Source organism: Nycticebus coucang, chromosome 7 (genome assembly GCF_027406575.1).
Source record: "Nycticebus coucang isolate mNycCou1 chromosome 7, mNycCou1.pri, whole genome shotgun sequence".
Classification (NCBI taxonomy): Eukaryota; Metazoa; Chordata; class Mammalia; order Primates; family Lorisidae; genus Nycticebus; species Nycticebus coucang.
Window position 1 is genome coordinate 100,464,012 of NC_069786.1, and position 24,123 is coordinate 100,488,134.

The 24,123-nt window shown below is 40.8% G+C and overlaps 1 protein-coding gene across 8 annotated transcripts in view; it reads left to right on the forward strand.

Annotated features, from left to right (window-relative positions):
* Positions 1-24,123, forward strand: part of NBEAL1 (neurobeachin like 1) — a 226,669-nt gene that overhangs the window by 31,604 nt on the left and 170,942 nt on the right. For 6 of the 8 annotated variants that reach the window (XM_053596936.1, XM_053596939.1, XM_053596938.1 and 3 more), the window contains exons 4-7: positions 3,021-3,182; positions 7,509-7,590; positions 8,077-8,204; positions 12,613-12,695. In XM_053596936.1, coding sequence (XP_053452911.1) covers positions 3,021-3,182; positions 7,509-7,590; positions 8,077-8,204; positions 12,613-12,695 — 455 coding nt within the window. Of the gene's footprint in view, positions 1-3,020; positions 3,183-3,982; positions 4,076-7,508; positions 7,591-8,076; positions 8,205-12,612; positions 12,696-24,123 lie in introns of those variants that run through there. The other 2 variants (XM_053596940.1, XM_053596941.1) reach the window with 2 other exon arrangements.

Genomic DNA, 24,123 nt, shown 5'->3' on the forward strand with positions numbered 1-24,123 from the left:
AAAAATACACATATAACAAGGTTGGAAGGGTCCTGGATACAGAATTTCTATGCCTCTTGAGTCAGGGTACATTCTCTTTCCTGAATGTCAGTGTGTTTACTAATCAGGAAGCTCTTTTGAGTTTTGGGTGTCCAGAGTTATTTATTTATTTATTTATTTAGAGCCAGTCTCACTTTATCACCCTCAGTAGAGTGCTATGACATCACAGCTCACAACCTCTTCCAGCTCCTGGGTTTAGGCGATTCTCTTGCCTCAGCCTCCTGAGTAGCTAGACTACAAGCGCCTGCTACAACGCCTGGCTATTTTTTTTGTTGCCGTTTGGCTGGGGCTGGGTTTGAACCCACCACCCTCAATATATGGGGCCAGTTCCCTACTCACTGAGCCATAGGCGCCGCCCCAGTGTCCAGAGTTTTATTGGGGTCTTATTACATCATTCATTATGTGGTTGAGTTCCAGCTCCTCTACCTTCTCCCAGGAGAATGGGGTAAGGGTGAGGCTGAAAGTTCTAACCGTCTAATTGGTGCTTAGTCTTTCTGATGTGAAGAAACACATGGATAATTGTCCTTTAAAGTAAACTGATTTTATAGAATTTCTAAGTTCGAAAATTCATAGTGCCGGGGTGGCGCCTGTGGTTCAGTTGGTAAGGCGCTGGCCCCATATACCGAGGGTGGCGGGTTCAAACCCGCCCCCGCCAAACTGCAACCAAAAAAATAGCTGGGCGTTGTGGCGGGCGCCTGTAGTCCCAGCTACTCGGGAGGCTGAGGCAAGAGAATCGCTTAAGCCCAGGAATTGGAGGTTGCTGTGAGCCGTGTGAGGCCATGGCACTCTACTGAGGGCCATAAAGTGAGACTCTGTCTCTACAAAAAAAAAAAAAAAAAGAAAATTCATAGTGCCAGGCTGAGATGACTTTTACCAGAATTTAAAGCCTTGAACCTTAAGCTGGGCTTCTTCCTGTGATATAATAGATATTCAGTAGCCAAACAAAGGAGTGCAACAGATTTGTAGAAATTTAGGAAATTGCAGTTAAAGGAGCACAGATAGTAAAGTCCTTAGCGGTAGGAACATCTTCCATATTTTTAAATGCTCATAACATTAATAGCATGACCAAATATTTAAAAATTTATCTATAAGGCATGCCCTAAAGCCCCAATTTTATATAAGATTTAGTTGAAAGAAAACTTTTTAGAAGCTACTTTTTTTTTCTATCTAGTTGTTTATTTAAAATCATGTGCAAATAGAGAATGAGATGACCAAGGACAAAGGGAAATACTTTTGATTTTAAAAATAAGTAGGATAAAATATTAGAAAATCTGGCTCAGTGCCCGTAGCTCAATTGTTAGGGCACTGGCCACATACACCCCTCTGGGGGGTTCAAACCCGGCCTGGGCCTGCCAAACAACAATGACAGCTACAACAAAAAAATAGCCAGGCATTGTGGCGGGCATCTGTAGTCTCAGCTACTTGGGAGGCTGAGGCAAGAGAATCACGTAAGCCCAAGAGTTTGAGGTTGCTGTGAGGTATGATGTCACATCACTCTACTGAGGGCGACAAAGTGAGACTGTCTCAAAAAAAAAAAAAAAATAGATAATCTAATGTTTTCTTTTTCATTGATACATGTTTTTAGGGAAGTGGGGAGAAATGGTTTAGCCTAGTCTTAAAAATTAGTTGTACTTCAATTTTCATTATTTTGAGATTACTCTGGGTTTTTCATTCCCTCCCTTTCCCTTCTTTCCCTTTTTTTTAGACAGATTCTTACTCTGTTACCCTGCATAGGGTGCTATGGCATCATAGCTCAGAGAAACCTCAAACTCTTGGACTCAAGGGATTCTCTTGCTTTAGCCTCCCAAGCAGCTGGGACTACAGGTGCCTGCCCAGCTATTTTTAGAGAAGGGGTCTTGCTCTTTTTTGGGGGTGGGGGTGTGTCTCACTCTTGTTCAAGCTGGTCTTGAATTGGAGAGCTCAAGCAATCTACTCGTCTGGGCCTCCCAGAGTGCTAGGATTATAGGTGTGAGCTACCACGCCCAGCCATATTCTGAATATTTTTATTAAAAATAGTACAATTGGCTGGGCATGGTGGCTCACCACTGCAATCCTAGCACTTTGGGAGCCCCAGGTGGGAGGAACACTTGAGGTCAGAGTTTGAGACCAGCCTGAGCAAGAGCGAGATCCCTTCTCTACAAAAAAATAGAAAATAGAAAAATTAGCCAGTGAGGTGGCATGCTTCTGTAGTCCCAATTATTCATGAGGTTAAGGCAAGAGGACCAATTCATCCTAGGAAATTCGGGTTATACTGAGCTATGATGATGCCACTGTATTCTGGCCAGTGCAACAGAGAAAGCCTCCATCTTAAAAAAAAAAGTATAATTGAAAATAATTAGTCATATTATTTCTGTTTCTCTCTGTCTCCTTAGTAAGCCTCTTTTCAAGTAAGACTAACCACTCTGCTCTAATAATCTAATTATATGGTGGTGCCTTGCAGGCAAGAAGGCACAGGATATCTATTAAGAATAAAAGAACGTGAGGGTGGCACCTGTGGCTCAAAGGGGTAGGGTGCTGGCCCCATATGCCAAATGTGGTGAGTTCAAGCCCAGCCTCGGCCAAAAACTGCAAAAAATAAAAATAAAAAAAGAATAAAAGAACGTGGCTCAGCACCTGTAGCTCAAGCGGCTAGGGCGCTAGCCACCTACACCGGAGCTGGCGGGTTCGAATCCAGCCCAGGTCCACCAAATAACGACAACTACAACCAAAAAATAGCTGGGCATTGTGGCGGGCACCTATAGTCCCAGCTACTGGGGAGGCTGAGACAAGAGAATCAGTTAAGCCCAAGAGTTTGAGGTTGTTGTGAGCTGTGATGCCATGGCACTCTACCCAGGGTGACAGTTTGAGACTCTGTCTCAAAAAAAAAAGAAGAATAAAAGAACATCTTTAGAATTTGAGCTGAAAATGCAGTTCATTTAAGTGGCAGAGATTTTCTTCATATATTTCAACGTTATTCTTAGTTTCTTCCCCTTATATTATAGGGTAGATGATGTGCCTCCAGGAATATCTCTGCTTCCGGATAATATTCTACAGGTTCTGAGGATCCAGTTGCTACACTGTGTTCAGAAAATGGAAGACGGTTTAGAGGAGCAACAACAAGCCTTGTCAATTTTGCTTGTCAAGTTCTTCATTATTCTTTGCAGGTATCTGGTTAAAAAAAAAAAAAAGTAAAAAAGAACACAGAGAAAACCAAAGAACTGTCAATTTCATAATAATTATTACGAAAAGGGGGCTGCGCCTGTGGCTCAGTCAGTAAGGCGCCGGCCCCATATACTGAGGGTGACGGGTTCAAACCCGGCCCCGGCCAAACTGCAACCAAAAAATAGCCGGGCATTGTGGCGCCTGTAGTCCCAGCTACTCGGGAGGCTGAGGCAAGAGAATCGCTTAAGCCCAGGAGTTGGAGGTTGCTGTGAGCTGTGTGAGGCTATGACACTCTACCGAGGGCTATAAAGTGAGACTCTGTCTCTACAAAAAAAAAAACAGAAAGAAATACAGTGTTTGAACTTAGGGAAATTTTGATCCCAAATGGCTCAGATATCTAGATTATTTAAAGATTCCACATTAATCTGCATAAAAATATGAGACTATTGGTTAAGGGCAGCATATATCACTTGAAATCTATCTTCTTTTTTTTTGAGACAGAGCCTCAAACTGTCGCCCTGGGTAGAGGGCTGTGGCATCACAGCTCACAGCAACCTCCAACTCCTGGGCTTAAACGATTCTCTTGCCTCAGCCTCCTAGGTAGCTGGGACTACAGGTGCCCGTCACAACGCCTGGCTATTTTTTGGTTGTCGTCATTGTTGTTTGGCAGGCCTGGGCTGGATTTGAACCCGCCAGCTCTGGTGTATGTGGCTGACACCTTAGCCACTTGAGCTACAGGTGCCAAACCTATCTTTTTTTTTTTTTTCTTGAGACTGAGTCTTAACCTTGTTGCTCTGTGTAGAGTGCTGTGGCGTCTTCATAGCTCACAGTGACCGCAAACTCCTTGGTTTCAGCAATCCCTTGGCCTCAGTCTCCCCAGTAGCTGGGACTACAGGTATGTGCCACTATACCTAGCTAGTTTTTTTTTGTTGTTGTTGTTGTTGAGACAGGGTCCCACCCTATGCCCCTGAGCAGAGTGCAGTGGGCGTGGAAGCTCACCACAACCTCAGACTTGGGCTGCGGGCACCCCGCTGCCTCAGCCTCCGGAAGCCGCTGGGATTACAGGCGCTCACTGCGGCGCCCGGCTGGGTTTTTCCATTTTTTTTCATGAGTCGGGGTCTCACTGTCACTGAGGTGAGTCTCGAACTCCTGAGCTCCAGCGATTCTCCCTTCTCAGCTTCCCACAGTGCTGGTATTACAGGCGTGAGCCACCGTACCCGGCTTTTTTTTCTGTTTTTAGTAGAGACAGAGATTTGCTCTATCTCAGGCTGGTCTCGAACTCCTGAGCTCAAGCAATCCATTCTTGTTGGCCTTCTGGAGTGTTAGAATTACAGGTGTGAGCTACCCACACCTGGCCTGAAGTCTATCTTCTTTTTGGAAGCCATTTCCTATAATATACAGTGTTTGTTTTATAAATATTTTGTAATTAATTAGTAGATTAATAGGGACTTAATTTTCCTCTGAGTCATCATTGACATAATTGCTTGTTGCTTTTGATTACAAAAATTATAGAATGATTGAGCAATATAGGAGCATTTCACTCCATAATTTAGGGTCTCCTAGAGCCTTGGACATTTCTGTTTGTGTGTTTTTTCTTATCTTTACAATTTAGATATCCATTATATTTAGATTTTGGTAATAGAGGAAAGCTTTGTAATGTTCAACACATTTTTTGAGTTTCTGAATGCCTTTCTTTGTTGTTGTTGTTGTTATTTTTTGAGACAGAGTCTCACTTATTAATCCTAGGTTGAGTGCCGTGGTGTCACAGTTTACAGAAACCTCCAAATCCTTGGGCTTAGGCTGTTCTCTTGCCTCAGCCTCCCGAGTAGCTGGGACTACGGGCACCCACCACAACGCCCTGTTACTTTTTTGTTGCAGTTTGGCTGGGGCTGGGTTTGAACCTGCCACCCTTGGTATATGGGGCCTGTGCCACAGATGCTGCCCTGAATGTTTTTAAGTAGGAGATAGTTTATGATGATAAATTCAATGTTCAGTAGCTGCTAATCATGGAACCTGATTTCACTTTCTTTAAGCTCCTTTTAAAAATTTTAGTAGACTTTTATGTTTTAGAGCAGTTAAGATTTACACAAAAATTGTGAATACAGACAATTCCCACATATCCCTTTCCCCAGCCCCCAATTTCCCCTATTATTAACATTTTGCTTTAGTGTGGTTTTTCTTTTTTTATAGTAGATGAACCAATATTGATATATTATTAACTAAAGTCCATAGTCTACATTAAGAGTTCACTATTTATATTGTATATAATTGTGTGGGTTTTGACAAATGCAGATTGTCAAGTACTCACCATAATAGTATCATACAGAATAGTTTCACCACCCTAAATATGGCCTGTGTTCCACCTGTTCATTCCCTTCATCTCCCACCCCAACCTCTGGCAACCACTGATCTTTTAATTGTGTCTGTAGTTTTGCCTTTTTCAGAATGTCATATATTTGGAATCTTGTAGTGTAAAACTTTTTAAATACGAATGACACTTTGATTAAGCATGACAGAAATCATTCTGTTTCCTTTTTTTCTTTTTTTTTTTGTAGAGACAGAGTCTCACTGTACCGCCCTCGGGTAGAGTGCCGTGGAGTCACACGGCTCACAGCAACCTCTAAACTCTTGGGCTTACACGATTCTCTTGCCTCAGCCTCCCGAGCAGCTGGGACTACAGGCGCGCACCACAATGCCTGGCTATTTTTCTGTTGCAGTTTGGCCGGGGCTAGGTCCAAACCCGCCACCCTCGGCATATGGGGCCAGCGCCCTACTCACTGAGCCACAGGCACCGCCCAATATTCCACCTTTTTTATTCATTCACCTATTGAAGGGCATCTTGGTTACTTCTAATTTGGGGCAATTACAATTATATATATAAAGCTGGTATAATATTTCATTCACTGGAATTTATATTAAATTGGAATTAATAAATATAATTAAATATATTAATATGTAATATATTAATATATCAATTAATGTATTATATTAATTAAATTCCATTAAATTAGAATTAAAATGGAATTTATATTATCAAGCAAAAATCTCTTACCTCATAGTTCACACTCTGTATCATTGTTTTAAATACAAAATCTCATAATTGTCATATATGTTAGAATGCAAGTAATTCAAGTTGTATTTTGTTTTCTTTATAGTCACAGAACTATCATTGATTTTTTCACATCTTATGTATAAAAGCAGAAATATAGAGGGTTTGGGAATATGAACTGTGCCTAAAATAAATTCAAGTGATTTAAAACTGTTAAAATTTACTCTCAAAATGTATTTGTGTAACTGGGTTTATGGTTGTCAGGACTGGTAATATATAACTGGAAGTTCTCTGAATTAACTTTCATGTAGAATACAATGTTTATGAAGGCTAAGTAATAAAAATATACTTATTTGAAGCTTATATTTTCAAAAATGAAAAACTGAAGCAAATATTTGAGGACTTCCATCAATAAAAGATTATTTTTAACAAGGAATATTTGGTGATTAGTGATGGTAAAAAATAGACTGACTTTTCACCAGTTTGTTATCTTAAAATTCACTATAAACAGAGTACCCCCCCCACCATTGCCTGTATCCAGGGTGAACTGTTACTAGTACCTAAATGGATGCTAATCAGCATGTACTTTGCAAACATTTTCGGGTTATAGTAGATACATGAGTCTTGAGATGTATTTCACATTCTTGGTAGGAAAGTAGTTATACAACTGTATTGATCTTATGTTTTAATAGAAGTCATTTACAGCCCAGTGTTGTGGCAGGTGCCTAAAGTTACAGCTACTTGGAATGCTGAGGCAAGAGGATGGCTTGAGTTCAGGAGTTTGAGATTACTGTCAGCTAGGCTGACACCATGACACTCTAGCCCATGTGACAGAGTGAGTCTCTGTCTCAAAAAAAAGAGTTATTTGCATTTTGTTTGCTAACATGTGTTCTCAGAATCCCAGCTGAATACATAAACATACATTTTGTTTGTTTTTTGAGACAGTCTCACTTTCTTGCCCAGGCTATAGGCAGTGTTGTCATCATAGCTTACTGCAACTTCAAATCCTGGGCTTGAGCAATCCTCCCGCCTCAGCCTCGCGAATAGTGAGGACTATAGGCTTATGCCATCACACTTGGATAATTATTCTATATTTGTGGAGACATTGTCTTGATGTGTTGCCCAGCTTTGTCTCAAACTCTTGGCCTCAAGTGATCATGGTGCTTTGGCCTCCCAAAGTGCTAGGATTACAGGAATGAACTACCATACCCTATCTAAACATCCATTTTATTAACTGTTTCATATTTAAAAAATATTTAAAAGTCTCTTTTATTCACAGAAATCTATCAAATGTGGAAGAAATTGGGACTTGCTCATACATTAATCATGTCATTACCATGACAACACTCTACATTCAGCAAGTAGGTGTGAAGTAATATATTTATTTGTTTGTTTTTTATAATATAGTAAAGGTAGTTAAATGTTTTCCCAAGAGGTAATAATTGAGAAGAGAATTAAAATCATTGTTAGGTAATATATATTTTGGAAATCTTATACATATTATCTAAAAGTAGGTAAGTAGTTATTAATATATAACTAATATTATTTTAATCAAAAGTTAATTTGTTTTATAAATGATTTTTATGTGATGTAATTTATGATTTTATATATTTATTATTCATCGTAAGTCCCTCTTATTGAAAACATTATTTTTTTAAAAGATGTCTGGCTATTTATTACGTATCCTAGAATATATAACTAAAAGTAGAGAGAATATATCCAGTACATTTGATTAAATGACTCTTGTAGTCTTAAAGAATAAGTTGGGCTTATTTGAATAGACATGATCTATTGTCAGATAATGAATAAAACTTGTCTTTAATTTTATGTTTTAACTTTCTACTCAGTTAAAAAGCAAAAAAAAAGAGAAGGAAATGGCAGATCAGACATCAATTGAAGAATTTGTGATTCATGCATTGGCATTTTGTGAAAGTTTATATGATCCATATAGGAATTGGAGACAGAGAATTTCAGGGTATGTCTTATAAATTATATTCATTTAAAATCTGAATGTCATTTATGATTGTTTCAGGCAAGTGTTCTGTATGAAAATGATTGGAAAGATATATAAGACACATATATTTAATTCGGAGCTAGAGAACTACATTGGAGAGAATGAATTAGTGATAAATGCTACTTTAGATAATTACAGGAAGTATACTCTGAACCTGTATTTTACAATACAGTTGAATACTAATAATCTAATAGAAATGTTAAAAGCACAGTAGCATCAGACTGGGCTCAGTGGCTCATGCCTATGATCCCAGCAGTCTGGGAGGCCGAGGCAGGTGGATTGCCAGAGCTCAAGTTTCTAATAAACTAGCCAGGCATTGTGGCGGGCAGCTGTAGTCCCAGCTACTCAGGAGGCTGAAGCAAGAGAATAGCTTGAGCCCAAGAGTTTGAGGTTGCTGTGAGCTATGATGTCATAGCACTCTACCGAGGGCAACAAAGTGAGACTCTGTCTCAAAAAAGAAAAAAAAAAGAAAAGCACAGTAGCATCAAATAGAGTGTACATATTTTTCATGAAAATTTTTCTTTTATACAAAATATTTCATAGTTAAAATGCTCTTTAGCAATATTTTGTCCATTTAATTTTGATTGTTAGAGCTTGTGTTAGAAAAACAGAAGCCACACTAGATATTTAAAAAGAAGAGATAATAAAAAGAAATTGTTGGGGGCGGTGCCTGTGGCTCAGTCGGTAGGGCACCAGCCCATTATACTGAGGGTGATGGGTTCAAATCCGGCCCCTGCCAAACTGCAACAAAAAAATAGCCAGGCGTTGTGGCAGGCGCCTGTAGTCCCAGCTACTTGGGAGGCTGAGGCAGGAGAATTGCCAACTCCTCCAGGAGTTGGAGGTTGCTGTGAGCAGTGTGACGCCATGGCACTGTACCAAGGGTGATAAAGTGAGACTCTGTCTCTACAAAAAAAAAAAAAAAGAAAAGAAAAAGAAATTGTTAAACAAATATTAGAGAATTGAGGAAGCAAAAGTAGGACGCTGTATTAATACAGAGATAGTGACTTTAGGAATCGGCTACTTTGCCTAAAAAGGGAGAATGAGGGAACAAAAGGAAGAGAAGGAGTTACTAGAATCTAGACCAGGTGTCCTCAAACTTTTTAAACAGGGGGCCAATTCACTGTCCCTCAGACCACTGGAGGGCCGGACTATAGTTTAAGAAAAAAACTATGAACAAATTCCTATGCACACTGCACATATCTTATTTTGAAGTAAAAAAATAAAACGGGAACAAAACAATCATACCGCCTCTTGTGGCCTGCGGGCCGCAGTTTGAGGACCCCTGATCTAGACTTTAAGAGACTATACAGCTCTAATAGAGTTCAGACTGCTAAGGAAGCCTCCTTAACTTGCTTAGCTTGCTTAGCTTGGCAGTTCTCAACCTGGGGGTCATGACCCACAGGAACTGTATTAAAGGGTTGCGGTATTAGGAAGGTTGAGAACCACTGACTTAGCTGGTGCAGATATTGCCAAGTGGCCAAGAGGCTGGTTCTAGTACTGGTACCGCCGAAAATAAGCTGAAGACGGAAAACAACTGCCATTGCTACAATTCAGAACTGTTGATGGAGTGATGCTGACAAGTACAGTGAAAAATTCAACATTTCATTACTAAGTGTTTTTTTATAGGTTTTTCATGGTTTCTAAGTTTCATTTTGAATAGCCACCATTAGATGAAGGTAAAGATAACTGAGAAAACATAAATAGATGATGTGGTAACACACTTTGTATGTTCCTTATAGTGATAAAATACTTTATTTAAATAAGAGTATATCCTGGGTTTAGCCATCTTCAGGCCCTGCACTGTTACCTGTGCAAGGAAATAGTGTCTTAGTGGTCATGTGGCTTAGTGGGCCCTATCTACTAAGAAAATTGATTAGGGGCTCCTGGGACTACCACTTCTCTTTACCTTTCCTCCAGGTCTCCACTGGACCCAAATTTTATGTTCTCCCCCGCAACAGAGATAGATCAAGACACTGCCTAGATTTGTTTTAAGTGTACCAGGAATGAAGCAACCAAGAGCAATTTCTTTTTTTTTTTTTTTTTTGTAGAGACAGAGTCTCACTTTATCGCCCTTGGTAGAGTGCCGTGGCGTCACACAGCTCACAGCAACCTCCAACTCCTAGGCTTAGGCGATTCTCTTGCCTCAGCCTCCCAAGTAGCTGGGATTCCAAGAGCAATTTCTTAGGGTTTGGGAGGATTCCTCTGGTTGGAGGGAGAAGGGATAGAAAAAACTACAAGGTATAAGGACATTTGGAATAGCTGTCATGAATCCCCTTCCTCAGTCTCTTCAGTGCCCCGTTCCCCAGCTTCCCTGTCAAGTTCCTTTCATTTTGAGGCTTACTTATTCTTTTTCCTTCCTGCTCTATACTCCCTGGTTAGGGGATTAATTGTGTTGAAGACATGGTGTTGGCATTGCCTGAGGCATTGCCTGGAAAGCTAGCCCCTAAAGTCTCCAGAATTAGCTAATACACTGGCTAGAAGAAGGCCTGAGATAAGCATATCTGCTAGTTTGAAGCCCCTGAAGGAAGACTACCTCTCCAAAGGATCCTTTCTTATCTAGAGCAGGATCATGGTATTTATGTATCCATATAGAAAAATTAGAAAATCTGGCAGGATGTAAACCCTTTGCCCATTCACCACCCCCAGCACTGATTTCCTGTCTTACGTACATGAAAGGGGGATAATTGGCTTGGCGCCTGTAGCACAGTGGTTATGGTGCCAGCCACATACACTGCGGCTGGCAGGTTTGATCTTGGCCTGGGCCTGCTAAACAACAATGACAAATGCAACAAAAAATAGCTGGGCATTGTGGCAGACACCTATAGTCCCAGCTACTTGGGAGGTTGAGGCAAGAGAATCACTTAAGCCCAGGAGTTTGACATTGGTCTGAGCTGTGACGCCACGAAACTCTACCCAGGGTGACATAGTGAGACTGTCTCCAAAAAAAGGGATGATTGCCCTATCAAGGCCACAAGACCACACTCCCCTGCAAACAATCAAAACATTTAAATATGAAAAACCAAAGAGAATTGGGTGAGGAGAGACCAGAGAGAATAGGAACTTAAATTTCTTAGGAAGGGTCTCACATGTCCCGCCCCCCCTACGGCTCATTAATAGGCTTGGGGCTTGGAGGAGGCTCACACAGGGAGTTTGCGATGACACAGCGCCTGGAAATAGGCATATCCTTGGAAAGCAGTGCAGCAGCAATGGCATCTAATATGATTTCTAATGAATCTGGATGTTAGATCTGGATCTTAGAACCCTTTATTCTGCCATGAGTGAGTCCTGGCATGCTTATTCTGCTTGGCTTACTCTATGGTCACAGCTCACAGCAACCTCAAACTCCTGGGCTTAAGCTTCCCAAGTGGCTGGCACTACAGTAGCCTGCCACAACACCTAGCTATTTTTGGTTGCAGTTGTAATTGTTGTTTAGCAGGCCTGGGCCCGGCTTGAACCCGCCAGCCTCGGTGTCGGTGGCCGGCGCCCTGCTCACTGTGCCTATTCTCAACTTTAAAATAATTATAAGGAAAGTAATTTCAAGAGCTCAATTGTGGTCATCAAGAAGACATCTTAAACGTAGATCATATTTAGATAAATGGATTTCTGTGTGACTGTTTTTCAGCTGTTCTTCATTTTTGTTGGCTTTACCTAAAAATATTAAGTGCTTTTTCAGAACATAAAAAATACCTGTGATTTAACCAAAATTTTTTTTTACCATTCCACTAGTTGGAATATCCTAATAATGCCCTTTATTCTCTAATCTTCACACCACCATGCCCATGCAAGAGATTCTTTTTGTGTTGAATTGATCAAAGCACATGCAATTTGTTTTAGGCTTATGGAAGTCTGTAGAAGTAATCACATCTATCAGAACTACTGGAATTTTCATTAAAAACAAAAATAGTCCCAGCCCATACTTAAAATGAAAGTAGCTAATGGTATGAACTCATTGTTCCAGATGAAATTTCAGAAAGTGGCAGAATACTGTGATTTCTGATGAATTTCAATTTTACTGTTATAATAAGCTACTAGCCTTAGCTATCAGTTTAGAAGTACTGCTGGACACATCCTTTTACAAATTGGAAATTCTAAGGGCTAGTTTCTTGTTCAGTTTCCAGTTATTTAATATTGCTTAGTCTGGCTTAAATTTAGCTACCATGTCACATGCTTCAAAAAGAGGAATCTAGAGATTAAGCTATAAACTTAATCTAGCTAATCAAAAAAAGAAGTCCTTTAATTGATAAGCATTTAGGTTGTTGGGTGGACTTCCTTTTGAAGATTATGCCAGTCCTGGAGATGTATTGTTCAATATATAAATCAAAAGTACAATATTACATTATAATTGTTATGAATTTATTTTTAATGATAGACGGATCCTTAGTACTGTGGAAAAGAGCAGACAGAAATATAAACCAGCTTCTCTCACGGTGGAGTTCATCCCTTTCTTTTATCGTAAGTAACCTCTACTTTTTCTTACTCTGATTATTCTTTATTCTTGCTCTGATTCTGATCTTGATTTAGCTTTATAAATGTATAACGTTAAGGTTATAAGAACATGTCACTGAAATATGGCACATCATTTGTTTTTGGCTGGGATTATTGTTCTTATTTTTATTTTATTTATTTATTTATTTTATTATTTACTGTTTTCAAAGTTTTTCTTTTGAGAAGAGCTGAATATTTTAGTGACGGTGTATTTTAGAACTTCAGATTTTTTTTTGTTTTTGAGACAGAATCTCACACTGTTGCCCAGGCTAAAGTGTTATGGGATCAGCCTCGCTCACAGCGCCTCAAACTCCTGTGTTTAAGCCATCCTCCTGCCTCAGTCTCCTGAGTAGCTGGGACTGTAGGCGCCCACTACAATGCCTGGCTAAGCTTTCTGTTTTTAGTGGAGATGGGGTCTTGTTCTTGTTCAGGCTAGTCCCCTGAGCTCAAGGGATTCTCCTACCCTGGCCTTCTAGAATGCTTAGGATTGTAGATGTGACCCACCATGCCTGGCCAGAACTTAAGAATTTTCACTGAAAATAGAAAACTTAGAGTTAGCCAATATATATGTGACTTATAGGAGCTCTAGTTTTCGCTCTTAAAAAATGATTATGCCGGGCGGCGCCTGTGGCTCAGTGAGTAGGGCGCCGGTCCCATATGCCGGAGGTGGCGGGTTCAAACCCAGCCCCGGCCAAAAAAAAAAATAACTAAATAAAAAAAAAAAAAAAAATGATTATGCCATCTTTCAAAAATACTTAAAAATTTATTTGCAGAATATAAAAAGAACACTGCATATGTTTTTTGAGTTTGTGTTTCCCACTCAAATTTGTTAGACTTAAGATTTTGCTGTATTGGGTGGCGCCTGTGGCTCAGTCGGTAAGGCGCCGGCCCCATATACCGAGGGTGACGGGTTCAAACCCAGCCCCGGCCAAACTGCAACCGAAAAATAGCCGGGTGTTGTGGCGGGCACCTGTAGTCCCAGCTACTCGGGAGGCTGAGGCAAGAGAATCGCTTAAGCCCGGGAGTTGGAGGTTGCTGTGAGCTGTGTGAGGCCACGGCACTCTACCGAGGGCCATAAAGTGAGACTCTGTCTCTACAAAAAAAAAAAAAAAAAAAAAAGATTTTGCTGTATTGGGCGGCGCCTGTGGCTCAGTGAGTAAGGCGCCGGCCCCATATACCGAGGGTGGTGGGTTCAAACCCAGCCCCGGCCAAACTGCAACAAAAAAAATAGCCGGGCGTTGTGGCGGGTGCCTGTAGTCCCAGCTGCTCTGGAGGCTGAGGCAAGAGAATCACATAAGCCCAAGAGCTGGAAGTTGCTGTGAGCCGTGTGATGCCACGGCACTCTACCGAGGGCAGTAAAGTGAGACTCTGTCTCTACAAAAAAAAAAAAAAAAAAAGATTTTGCTGTATTTGTTTCAGTTCTCTTTTATTTTTTTCCTGGGAAATATAGCAAAATAGAAATATTTCTTTGTTTGACTTTTTGGTGCAAATCATTGTAGTGTCCACTCTGATTGATCACCATTAGTAATACTGGCTTTAGCCAGATAATCATACTTACATATCCATCATAGGCCATCTCTGGAACTGGCCTCACTTAGAAGATACAGGACAGGAATCCATTGTGCCAACAGAACAGTGAAAGGATTTTTTTTTTTTTTAAGAGACAGAGTCTCAAGCTGTTGCCCTTGGTAGGGTGCCATGGCATCACAGCTCACAGCAACCTCAAACTCTTGGGCTTAAATGATTCTCTTGCCTCAGCCTTCCAAGTAGCTGTGACTACAGGTGCCTGCCACAACTTCTGGCTATTTTTTGTTACAGTTGTCGTTGTTTAGCTGGCCTGGGCTGGTTTCGAACCCACCAGCCTGGGTGTATGTGGCCAGCACCCTGCCAACTGAGCTATGGGCACCGCCCAATGTAAGGAATTTTTATTTAGCAGGAGTCTTCATTGGTAGATGTGAGAGACACACTGGGTTAGCAGTGCTGTAGAGATAGTGAAGCTTTTGTATGTTGTATATATAGGTTACGCACATTATTTTGTTACTTGATCCCAAAGTATTATAGTATATTGTTTTTAATTGTATTTTCCAATTGTTTTTCACTAGTATATAGAAATATAATTTATTTTTGCATATTGATCTTGTATCTGTGAGCATGATAGATTCGCTTATAAATTAGAGTAGCCCAATGTTATTCCTTTGTGTTTTATATGTATATAATCATGTCTGCAAAAAAGACAGTTTTAATTTTTTCTTTCCAAACTATATGCCATTTTATATTGTTAAATAGAAGTGGTTGGCTGGGTGCAGTGACTCACACCTGTATCCTAGCACCCTAGGTGGCCAAGGCGGGTGGATCGCTTAAGCTCATGAGTTTGAGATTAGTCTGAGCCAGATCGAGACCTCATCTCTAAAAATAGCCGGGTGTTGTGGCAGTTACTTGGGAGGCTGAGACAAGAGAATCACTTGAGCCCATGAGGTTGAGGTTGCTGTGAGCTGGCACGGCACTCTACCGAGGGTGACAAAGTGAGATTTTGTCTCAAAATAAATAAATAAATGAATAGAAGTGGTGAGAGAATACATTCATGCCTTGTTCTTACGTATAGAAGGGAAAAAATTGAGTCTTTCACCATTTAGTATGATGTTAATGGTAGATGTTTCTACTGATGTTCTTTATTAAGTAGAGGAAACTTTTTTTCTAATGCTAGCTTGTTAATAATTTTTATTTTTGAATGGGTATTTTTTTTAACATGCTTTTTCTGTATCTATTTGAGGTAGTTTTTTACCTTTAGCATGTTAATTGGAGAAATACAAAGATTGATTTTCAAATTTTTTTTTTTATTGTTGTTGTTGTTGTTGTTGTTGCAGTTTGGTTGGGGCTGCGTTTGATCCCACCACCCTCGGTATATGGGGCCGGTGCCCTACTCACTGAGCCACAGGCGCCACCTCAAATGTTAAGCTAGCATTGCATTTCTGGCCCAAAATACCTTTGGTCATGATTTTATGATTACATAATGTGGCATTTGATTTGTTAACATTTTATTACAGATTTTTATATCTATGTTTAAGCAAGACATAGGTTTGTAGGTTTTTTGTTTTGTTTTGTTTTGATTCTGAGACGGAGTCTTAAGCTGTTACCCTGTGTAGAGTGCTGTGAAATCACAGCTCACAGCAACCTCCAACTCTTCAGGGGTCCTCAAACTTTTTAAACAGGGGGCCAATTCACTGTCCCTCGGACTGTTGGAGGGCCAGACTACAGTTTAAGAAAAAAACTATGAACAAATTCCTATGCATGCTGCACATATCTTATTTTGAAGTAATAAAAACAAAACAGGAACAAATACAATCACACCACCTCATGTGGCCTGTGGGCTGCAGTTTGAGGACCCCTGGCTTAAGTGATTCTCTTGCTTCAGCCTCCCAAGTAGCTGGGATTACAGGCACCTGCCACAATGCCCGACTGTGTGTTTTTTTTTTTTGGTGGTAGTTGTCGTTGTTTGGTGGGCCCGAGCTGTCCATCCACTATTGTGGATATGTGAGTTTGATTATCTAGCTAAAGGCAGTATTACTAATGGTGATCAAGCAGCTCAAGCAGCAAATCCGCCAGCTCCAGTGTATGTGGCTGGCACCTTAGCTGCTTGAGCAATTGTTTTTTTTTAAGAGACCAAGTCTCACTTTGTCACCCTCAGTAGAGTGCTATGGTGTCACAGCTTACAGCAACCTCCAGCTCTTGGGCTTAGGCGATTCTTTTGCCTCAGCCTCCCAAGTGGCTGAGACTATAGGCGTCCACCACAACGCTCAGCTATTTTTTGTTGCAGTTTGGCCGGGGCTGGGTTCAAACCCACCCCTCGCTATATGGGGCCGGTGCCCTACTCACTGAGCCACAGGCACTGCCCACTAGTGTCACCTTCACCCCTGTGGCTCTGTAGAGTATCTCTGCCTTTCTGCTCTACTTTCTGTATAGGCTTACCCACATGGCTCTCCTTTAGGGCAGCCCTGCCCTTGAAGCACTGGGTGGGGTCATGTTGGCATACTGAAACCTGAGAGGGGATCACATACCCCATTAGAGCCCAAGGAGGAGGAGGCAACAGCCTTGTCCCCAGAGTCTGTGGTATTATTTTTTCCTTTCCTCGAAGAATAGCACGTGTTCATAACTAAACAGCTTTTTGGTCTGGTTCTATAGAATACAAGAAGTCCCTTGTAATCTGAATGCTTTGGAAGGCTGAATCAGGAGGATTGCCTGAGGTCAGGAGATCAAGATCAGCCTGGGCAATACAGTGATACTGTGTCTGTGCAAAAAGCTTTAAAAATTTAGCAAAGCATTTATAGTTCTAGTTGCTGGGATGCTGAGACAGGAGGATTGCTCAAGCCTAGGAGCTTGAGGCTTCAGTGAGCTATGATCCCACCATTGCATTCCAAACTGGGCAACAGAGTGATACCTTGTTATTTTAAAAAAAAAAAAAAAGAAAAGAGGGCGGCACTTGTGGCTCAAGGAGTAGGGCGCCGGTCCCATATGCCAGAGGTGGTGGGTTCAAACCTAGCCCCGGCCAAAAACCAAAAAAAAAGAGGTCCTTCATTCTTTTCCACTTTTTCTATCCCCTTTAGTTTTATCTTTATTCCTGGCTGCTGCTGAGACATCTGATTAAGTCTATTAGTTTGGTATAACTATGTTCTGTTCATTAGCCTTACCCCTAAGATTTTTTTTTTAGAACAAACTTCATTTTTTACAGTATGGATAGATTGAGAATTTTCAAAATCCTCCAAGTTCTGGTTATTTTTGGCTTAGCAAATCCTCACTGATTCATTTCTCTGCTTTTGCATTTTACTATAAGCAATCAGGAGAAATCAAAGTATTCCTTCACACTTTGCTTAGAAATTGCCTCAGCTAAACGTCTAATTTTGTTACTTGCAAGTTCTATGTTCCATAAAACACTAGAATACTTTTTTCTACCTTTTTTGTCTCGCGGCACACTTGAACCTATAGTTAAACTTCCATGGCACACTTATGTTGTTCAAAAAAAGAATTAAAAAAGGGAATATACTTGGCTTGGTGCCAGTAGCACAATGGTTACAGCGCCAGCCACATGCACTGAACATAGCAGGTTTGAGCCCGGCCCAGGCTAGCTAAACAATAAGGACAACTGCAACAACCAAAAAAAAAAAATAGCTGGGCTTTGTGTAGGGTACCTGTAGTCTCAGCTACTTGGGAGGCTGAGACAAGAGAATCACTTAAGCCCAAGAGTTGGAAGTTGCTGTGAGCTGTGATGCCATAGCACTCTACCAAGGGCGACATAGTGAGACTTTGTCTCAAAAAAAAAAAAAAGTATATACTTACTGTACTTTGAATTTCTTTCGAAAAAATATAATCATCAATCTTTAAAAATTTTTGTGGCACACTGAAGATGCTCTCATGGTGCACTAGTGTGTGTGGCATACCAGTTGAAAATCATTACACTGGAACATGGTTCTACCAAGTTCTTTGCCACTGTATAGCATGGATCACCTTTCCCTCAGTTTTCTTTCTTTCTTTTTTTTTTTTTTTGAGACAGAGCCTCAAGCTGTCACCCTGGGTAGAGTGCTGTGGCATCACAGCTCACAGCAACCTCCATCTCCTGGCTCAAGGGATTCTCCTGCCTCCGCCTCCCAAGTAACTGGGACTATAGGTGCCCGCCACAACGCCTGGCCATTTTTTGGTTGCAGCTGTCATTGTTGTCTGGTGGGCCTGGGCTGGATTTGAACCCGCCAGCTCAGGTGTATGTGGCTGGCGCCTTAGCCACTTGAGCTACAGGTGTCGAGCCTTTCCCTCAGTTTTCAATTGAGGCCTGTTTTCATTTGAGGCCTTACCAGAGTTGCCCTAAAGAACTCTACTTCTAGCATGCACCTCAGAACTCTTCCATCTTCTCCATTGCCCAGTGCCATAGCTGTTTCTGCATTTTTAGGTATTTGGTACAGCAACACTCCAGTTCTTGGTACCAAAATCTGTAAGTCTGCTCTGGCTGGCCTAAGAAAATATCATTGAGAGGTGGCTTAAACAATAATACTGGTCATTTAAGTGAGTTGGGCATTGTTCTCTTTTCCTCTTGTTTTCTGTGAGAGTTGATTTGAGATTGCTATTACGATTTTCTTAATATTCACTAACAAAGCCATCTGGACCTGGAGTTTACTTCATTGAAACTTTTAAAATTAGGGAGTCAATTTCTTAACTAGATATAGGACTATTCATATTTCTTATTTCTTCTTGTTTTTGTAATTCATATCTTTCAAGAAATTTGTGTTATCTGTGTTGAATTTACTGGAACAAAGTTGTTTATAATATTTCTTTTTAAAATCTGTGGTATTTAGATATTCCTTCTTTTATTCCTGATATTGGTAATTTATATTTTTCTTCCTTTTTTTTTTTTTCTTTAAAGATGGAGTCTTACTATTACCCAGGCTAGAGTACCATGGCCTCAGCCTACCTCATAGCAATCTCAAACTCCTGGGCTCAAGTGATCTTTTGCCTTGGCCTCCCAAGTAGCTGAGACTACCAGCTTCTGCCACAATACCCAGCTAATTTTTAGATTTATAGTACAGATGGATGTTTTGCTCTTGCTCAGGCTGGTCTTGAACTCCTGAGCTCAATCAGTCCTCCTGCCTCAGTCTCTCAGAGTGCTAGGATTATAGGAGTGAGCTTCCATGTCTGACCTCTCTCCATTTTTTTTTTTTGCAGTTTTTGGCCGGGGCTGGGTTTGAACCCGCCACCTCCGGCGTATGGGGCTGGCGCCCTACTCTGTTGAGCCACAGGCGCTGCCCCCTCTCTCCATTTTTTTGATCAGTCTAGCTAAAGGTTTTTTTTTTTCTTTATTTTTTATTTTTATTCATTTATTTTTTGTTGAGACAGAGTTCCACCCTATGCCCTGAACAGAGTGCAATGGAATCATAGCTCACTGCATCTTCAGACTCCAGCTGTGGGCATCTCACTGCCTCAGCCTCTGGAAGCCGCTGGGATTACAGACACTTGCCGTAGTACCCAGCCGGATTTTTCATTTTTTTAGGAGTCAGGGTCTCACTCTCACTCAGGCAAGTCTCGAACTCCTGAGCTCAAGCTATTCTCCCTCCTCAGCCTCCCACAGTGCTGGGATTACAGGCATGAGCCATCACGCCTGGCTCTAGCTAGAGGTTTTAAAATTATATTGATATTGGCATAAACCTGTTGTCTCGGGTACTCAAGAGGCTAAGGTAGGACAATTATTTGGGCCCAGGAGTTTAAAACTCTGGTGCGCTGTGGCTGTGATCACATCTGGGAATAGCCACTACACTCAGCCTTGGCAACATAGTGAGATTCCAGCTCTTTTAAAAAAATTATATTCATATTTTCAGGAAACCAGCTTTTGATTTTATTGATTTTTCTCTATTAAGTGTTCATTTCTTATTTCATTAATTTTTCCTATTTATTATTATCTCTCTTTTCTTAGTTTAATTAGCTCTCCTTTTTTTAGCTTCTTAGAGTAGAAGTTTAGGCCTTTAATTAGATTTTTTTTAGAGACAGTCTTATTTTGTTGCCCTTGGTAGAGTGTCACGGGATCATAGCTCACAGCAACCTCCAACTCTTGGACTCAAGCCATTCTCTTGCCTCAGCCTCCCTAGTAGCTGGGACTACAGGCATCAGCCACAACACCTGGCTGTTTTTTAGAGGTGGTGTCTCACTCTTCCAGGCAATCCACTCATCTCTGCCTCCTAGAGTGCTAGGATTGAAGGCATGAACTACCGCGCCTGGCCCTTTAATTAAATTTTTAAAAGATTTTCTTTTCTAGTATGGATACAAAATATTGTTTTAGGCATGCCCCACAGATTTTGATATGTTTGTAATGTTGCAACCCTTTAATACGTTCCTGTGGGTTGAGACCCACAGGTTGAGAACTGCTGGTTTAAAGTATTTTCTTACACAGCAGTGAATCACACATGTAATTCTTTTTTTTGTAGAGACAGAGTTTCACTTTATTGCCCTTGGTAGAGTGCCGTGGCATCACACGGCTCACAGCAACCTCCAACTCCTTGGCTTAGGCGATTCTCCTACCTCATACTCCCGAGTAGCTGGGACTACAGGCGCCTGCCACAACGCCCGGCTATTTTTTTGTTGCAGTTTGGCCGGGGCTGGGTTTGAACCTGCCACCCTCGGCATATGGGGCCGGCGCCTTGCTCACTGAGCCACAGGTGCTGCCCCACACATGTAATTCTTACACTCTGGGAGGCTGAGGCAGGTGAATCCCTTGAGCTCAGGAGTTCCAGACCATCCTGAGCAAGAGCAAGACTCCTGACTTTACTAAAAATAGAAAAACTAACTGGTGTTGTGGCAGGCACTGTAGTTCTAGCTACTGGAGAGGCTGAAGTAAGAGGATTGCTTAAGCGGAGAGTTTGAGGTTGGTGTGAGCTGTGACACCATAGCACTCTATCTAGGGTGATGGAGTAAGACTCTGTCGCAAAATAAAAAATACATATTTTCTGATTTTGAGATTCTTTTGGACACAGTGGTTACTAAGAAATCTTTTGTTGGAGGTATTAGGGAAATCTGGTCAAAAGATACAAAATTTCAGTTTGGAAGAATTTTAGGAGACTGATCTGTGACATGGTGACAACGGCAGTTTTTTAGAGTGCTATGGCCTCAGCCTAGCTCACAGCAACCTCATACTCTTCGGCTCAATTTCCTCCTGCCTCACCCTCAGGTGCATGCCACCAGGAGTGGCTAATTTTTATATCTTTAGCAGAGATGTGGGTCTTGCTTTGCTCAGGCTGGTCTTGAGCTCCTGACCTCCAGGGTCTTCCTGCCTCAGCCTCTCAATGCTAGAATTACAGGCATGAGTCATGATGTAGGCCTGAGAAAGCAGTTTTTCAGTGTTCTTACCACACAAAAAAACGTTAATTATGTGAAGTAACACATATTTTGTTTGATTTGGACATTCCACAATGTTTACATATTTCCAGACATCATGTTGCACACCATAAATGTATATAGTTTGTATTTGTCAATTAAAATATTAATTCAAGAAAAGGAAATGTGTTCTTTAATCTGCAAATGTGGGGAGTTTACAGATCCTTTTTAAGCTGAAAATCTTTGTTTTTAGAATTAACTGTCTTGGCCAGGTGCTGTGACTCACGCCTATAACCCTAGCACTCTGGGAGGCCGAGGTGGGTGGATAGCTTGAGCTCATGAGTTCGAGATTAGCCTGAGCAAAAATAAGACCCCTGTCTCTACTAAAATAGAAAAAAAACTGAGGCAAGAAGATTGCTTCAGCCCAAGAGGTGGAGGTTGCTGTGAGATATAACACCACAGCACTCTACCCAGGGCAACAACTTAAGACTCTGTGTAAAAAAAAGAAAAAGAAAATTAGCTGTCTTGACTCAGCTTAGATGACCCTAGTTTTGTTGGCAACATCCAAAGCATCATAGTCAGGAGCTTGTTAAGCAAATGTATGTCTTCTTGTCTCCACTGGGCCTGATAAGGGAGTCAACCCTTAAGCACATCACCATAATAGAGCTTTGAATCCTGTTTCATACAATTTTTCTTGGCCTTGACATTCACAATGAACACAAGTGTGTTGTCTTCTTTTATATGGCTGACTCAGTGGCTAAGGGGATCTTGGTGATTGCATGGCAGTCAAGCTTGTTACTTCTATGGGTATTATTCTCAGGATATTTTGGCTACTGAAGTAGCCACAATGTCTTGGGCCACCAGAGGTGGGTGATGTTAAGATCTTTTTATTTTCTTGCCATAGATGCCTTTCAGCACTCCTTGCCTGGCCTTCAAAAGCCTTTGATTTGGCTTTCGGAAGGACAGGGGCCTTTTTTGCTTTCAATGCCATCCTCTTGAGAAGAGTCTCCAGATACTTTTTTTGTTACTTTCTTTTCTTTCTTTCTTTCTTTTTCCAACACTTTTTTTTTGGAGACAGTGTCTCAAATCTGTCACCTGGGGTAGAGTGAGTGTAGTGGTGTCATCATAGCTTACTGCAACCTCAAACTCTTGGGATTAAATGATTCTTATGGCTCAGCCCTCACCCTCCTATCTTGCCATGCCCTATTAATTTTTTTTTTTTTAAGTGATGTAGTTTCACTATGTTACTTAGGTTGGTCTCTAACTCCTAGCCTACAAAAATGCTAGGATTTTAGGCATGACCCACTATGCCTGGAGTGTTTTTTTCATTACTTTATACTTCCATTATGGTGAGAGAACATATTCTTTTTTTTTTTTTGTGGTTTTTGGCCAGGGCTGGGTTTGAACCCACCATCTACGGCATATGGGACCAGCGCCCTACTCCTTGAGCCACAGGCGCCGCCGAGAGAACATATTCTTTATGACTTTAATTAACTTAAACGTTATTGAGTCTCATTTTTAGCCTGTGTTTCATAATCAAATGTTCCTCTTTACCCATGGTAATATTCCTTGTTTTGCATTGGTAATGTTTCTTTCGTATGCTTTGTCAGATGTGAATTTATATAGCCTCTCCAGCAATCTTACAATTAGAGTTTACAACATGGTATATGTTTTACATCTTTTATATGTATTATCTTTCTATGTGTCTCTGTATGAAGTTAGAGACTTATTCAGCTTCTAGGTATCTTTGTAGTTTTTTTGCTGTATTGTAAGATGTCATACATCATATGAGGGTTGTTACTGAGCCACAAAGTGAATTCCTGTAATCCTAGCACTCTGGGGGGCCAAGGCAGGTGGATTGCCTGGGCTCAGGAATTTGTGACCAGTTTGAGCAAGAGTGAGACCCTGTCTCTAAAAATAGCCGGGTGTTGTGGCGGGCACTTATAGTCTCAGCTACTCGGGAGGCTGAGACACAATCACTTGAGCACAAGAGTTTGAGGTAGCTATGACCTGTGTCACCTACCAAGGGTGACAAAGTGAGCCTCTGTCACAAAAAAACAAAGAAAACGCAAAGTGAACTATTTGCCGATTTCTGGGGCTAGTTTTTTATAGCTGGAAGGCATGAGTAGTGCCAGTTATTCTGATACAGCTGGAATGACTTAATTTTTTAATTACAAATTTTAGTCAATGCTGTTTTAACCTCTAGCTGTTTGTTTTTCATAACATTTATTATATAAAATTGGAAATAATTTTATTCTTATAGTTTTGTCTACGTGTGTATGATATATGCAAAAGGATATTCATTATAGAATTATTGGCCTCAAAAGGAAGGGGAAAAGCATAATAGTTTATCAACAGGCTAAAGGAAGGTACCTCATTGCAGTGATGTATGTTTACTAGTCATAAAAATGAATAAGGCAGATGTATCTATTAAGATGTAACAATAGCCAGAATGTATGAATTTAAAAAAACAAAAAAGCATGATATGGGAGTGTATATATTTAGCCTTTTCTTTTTCATTTTTAGGCAGGGACATTGTGGTGAATTGAGG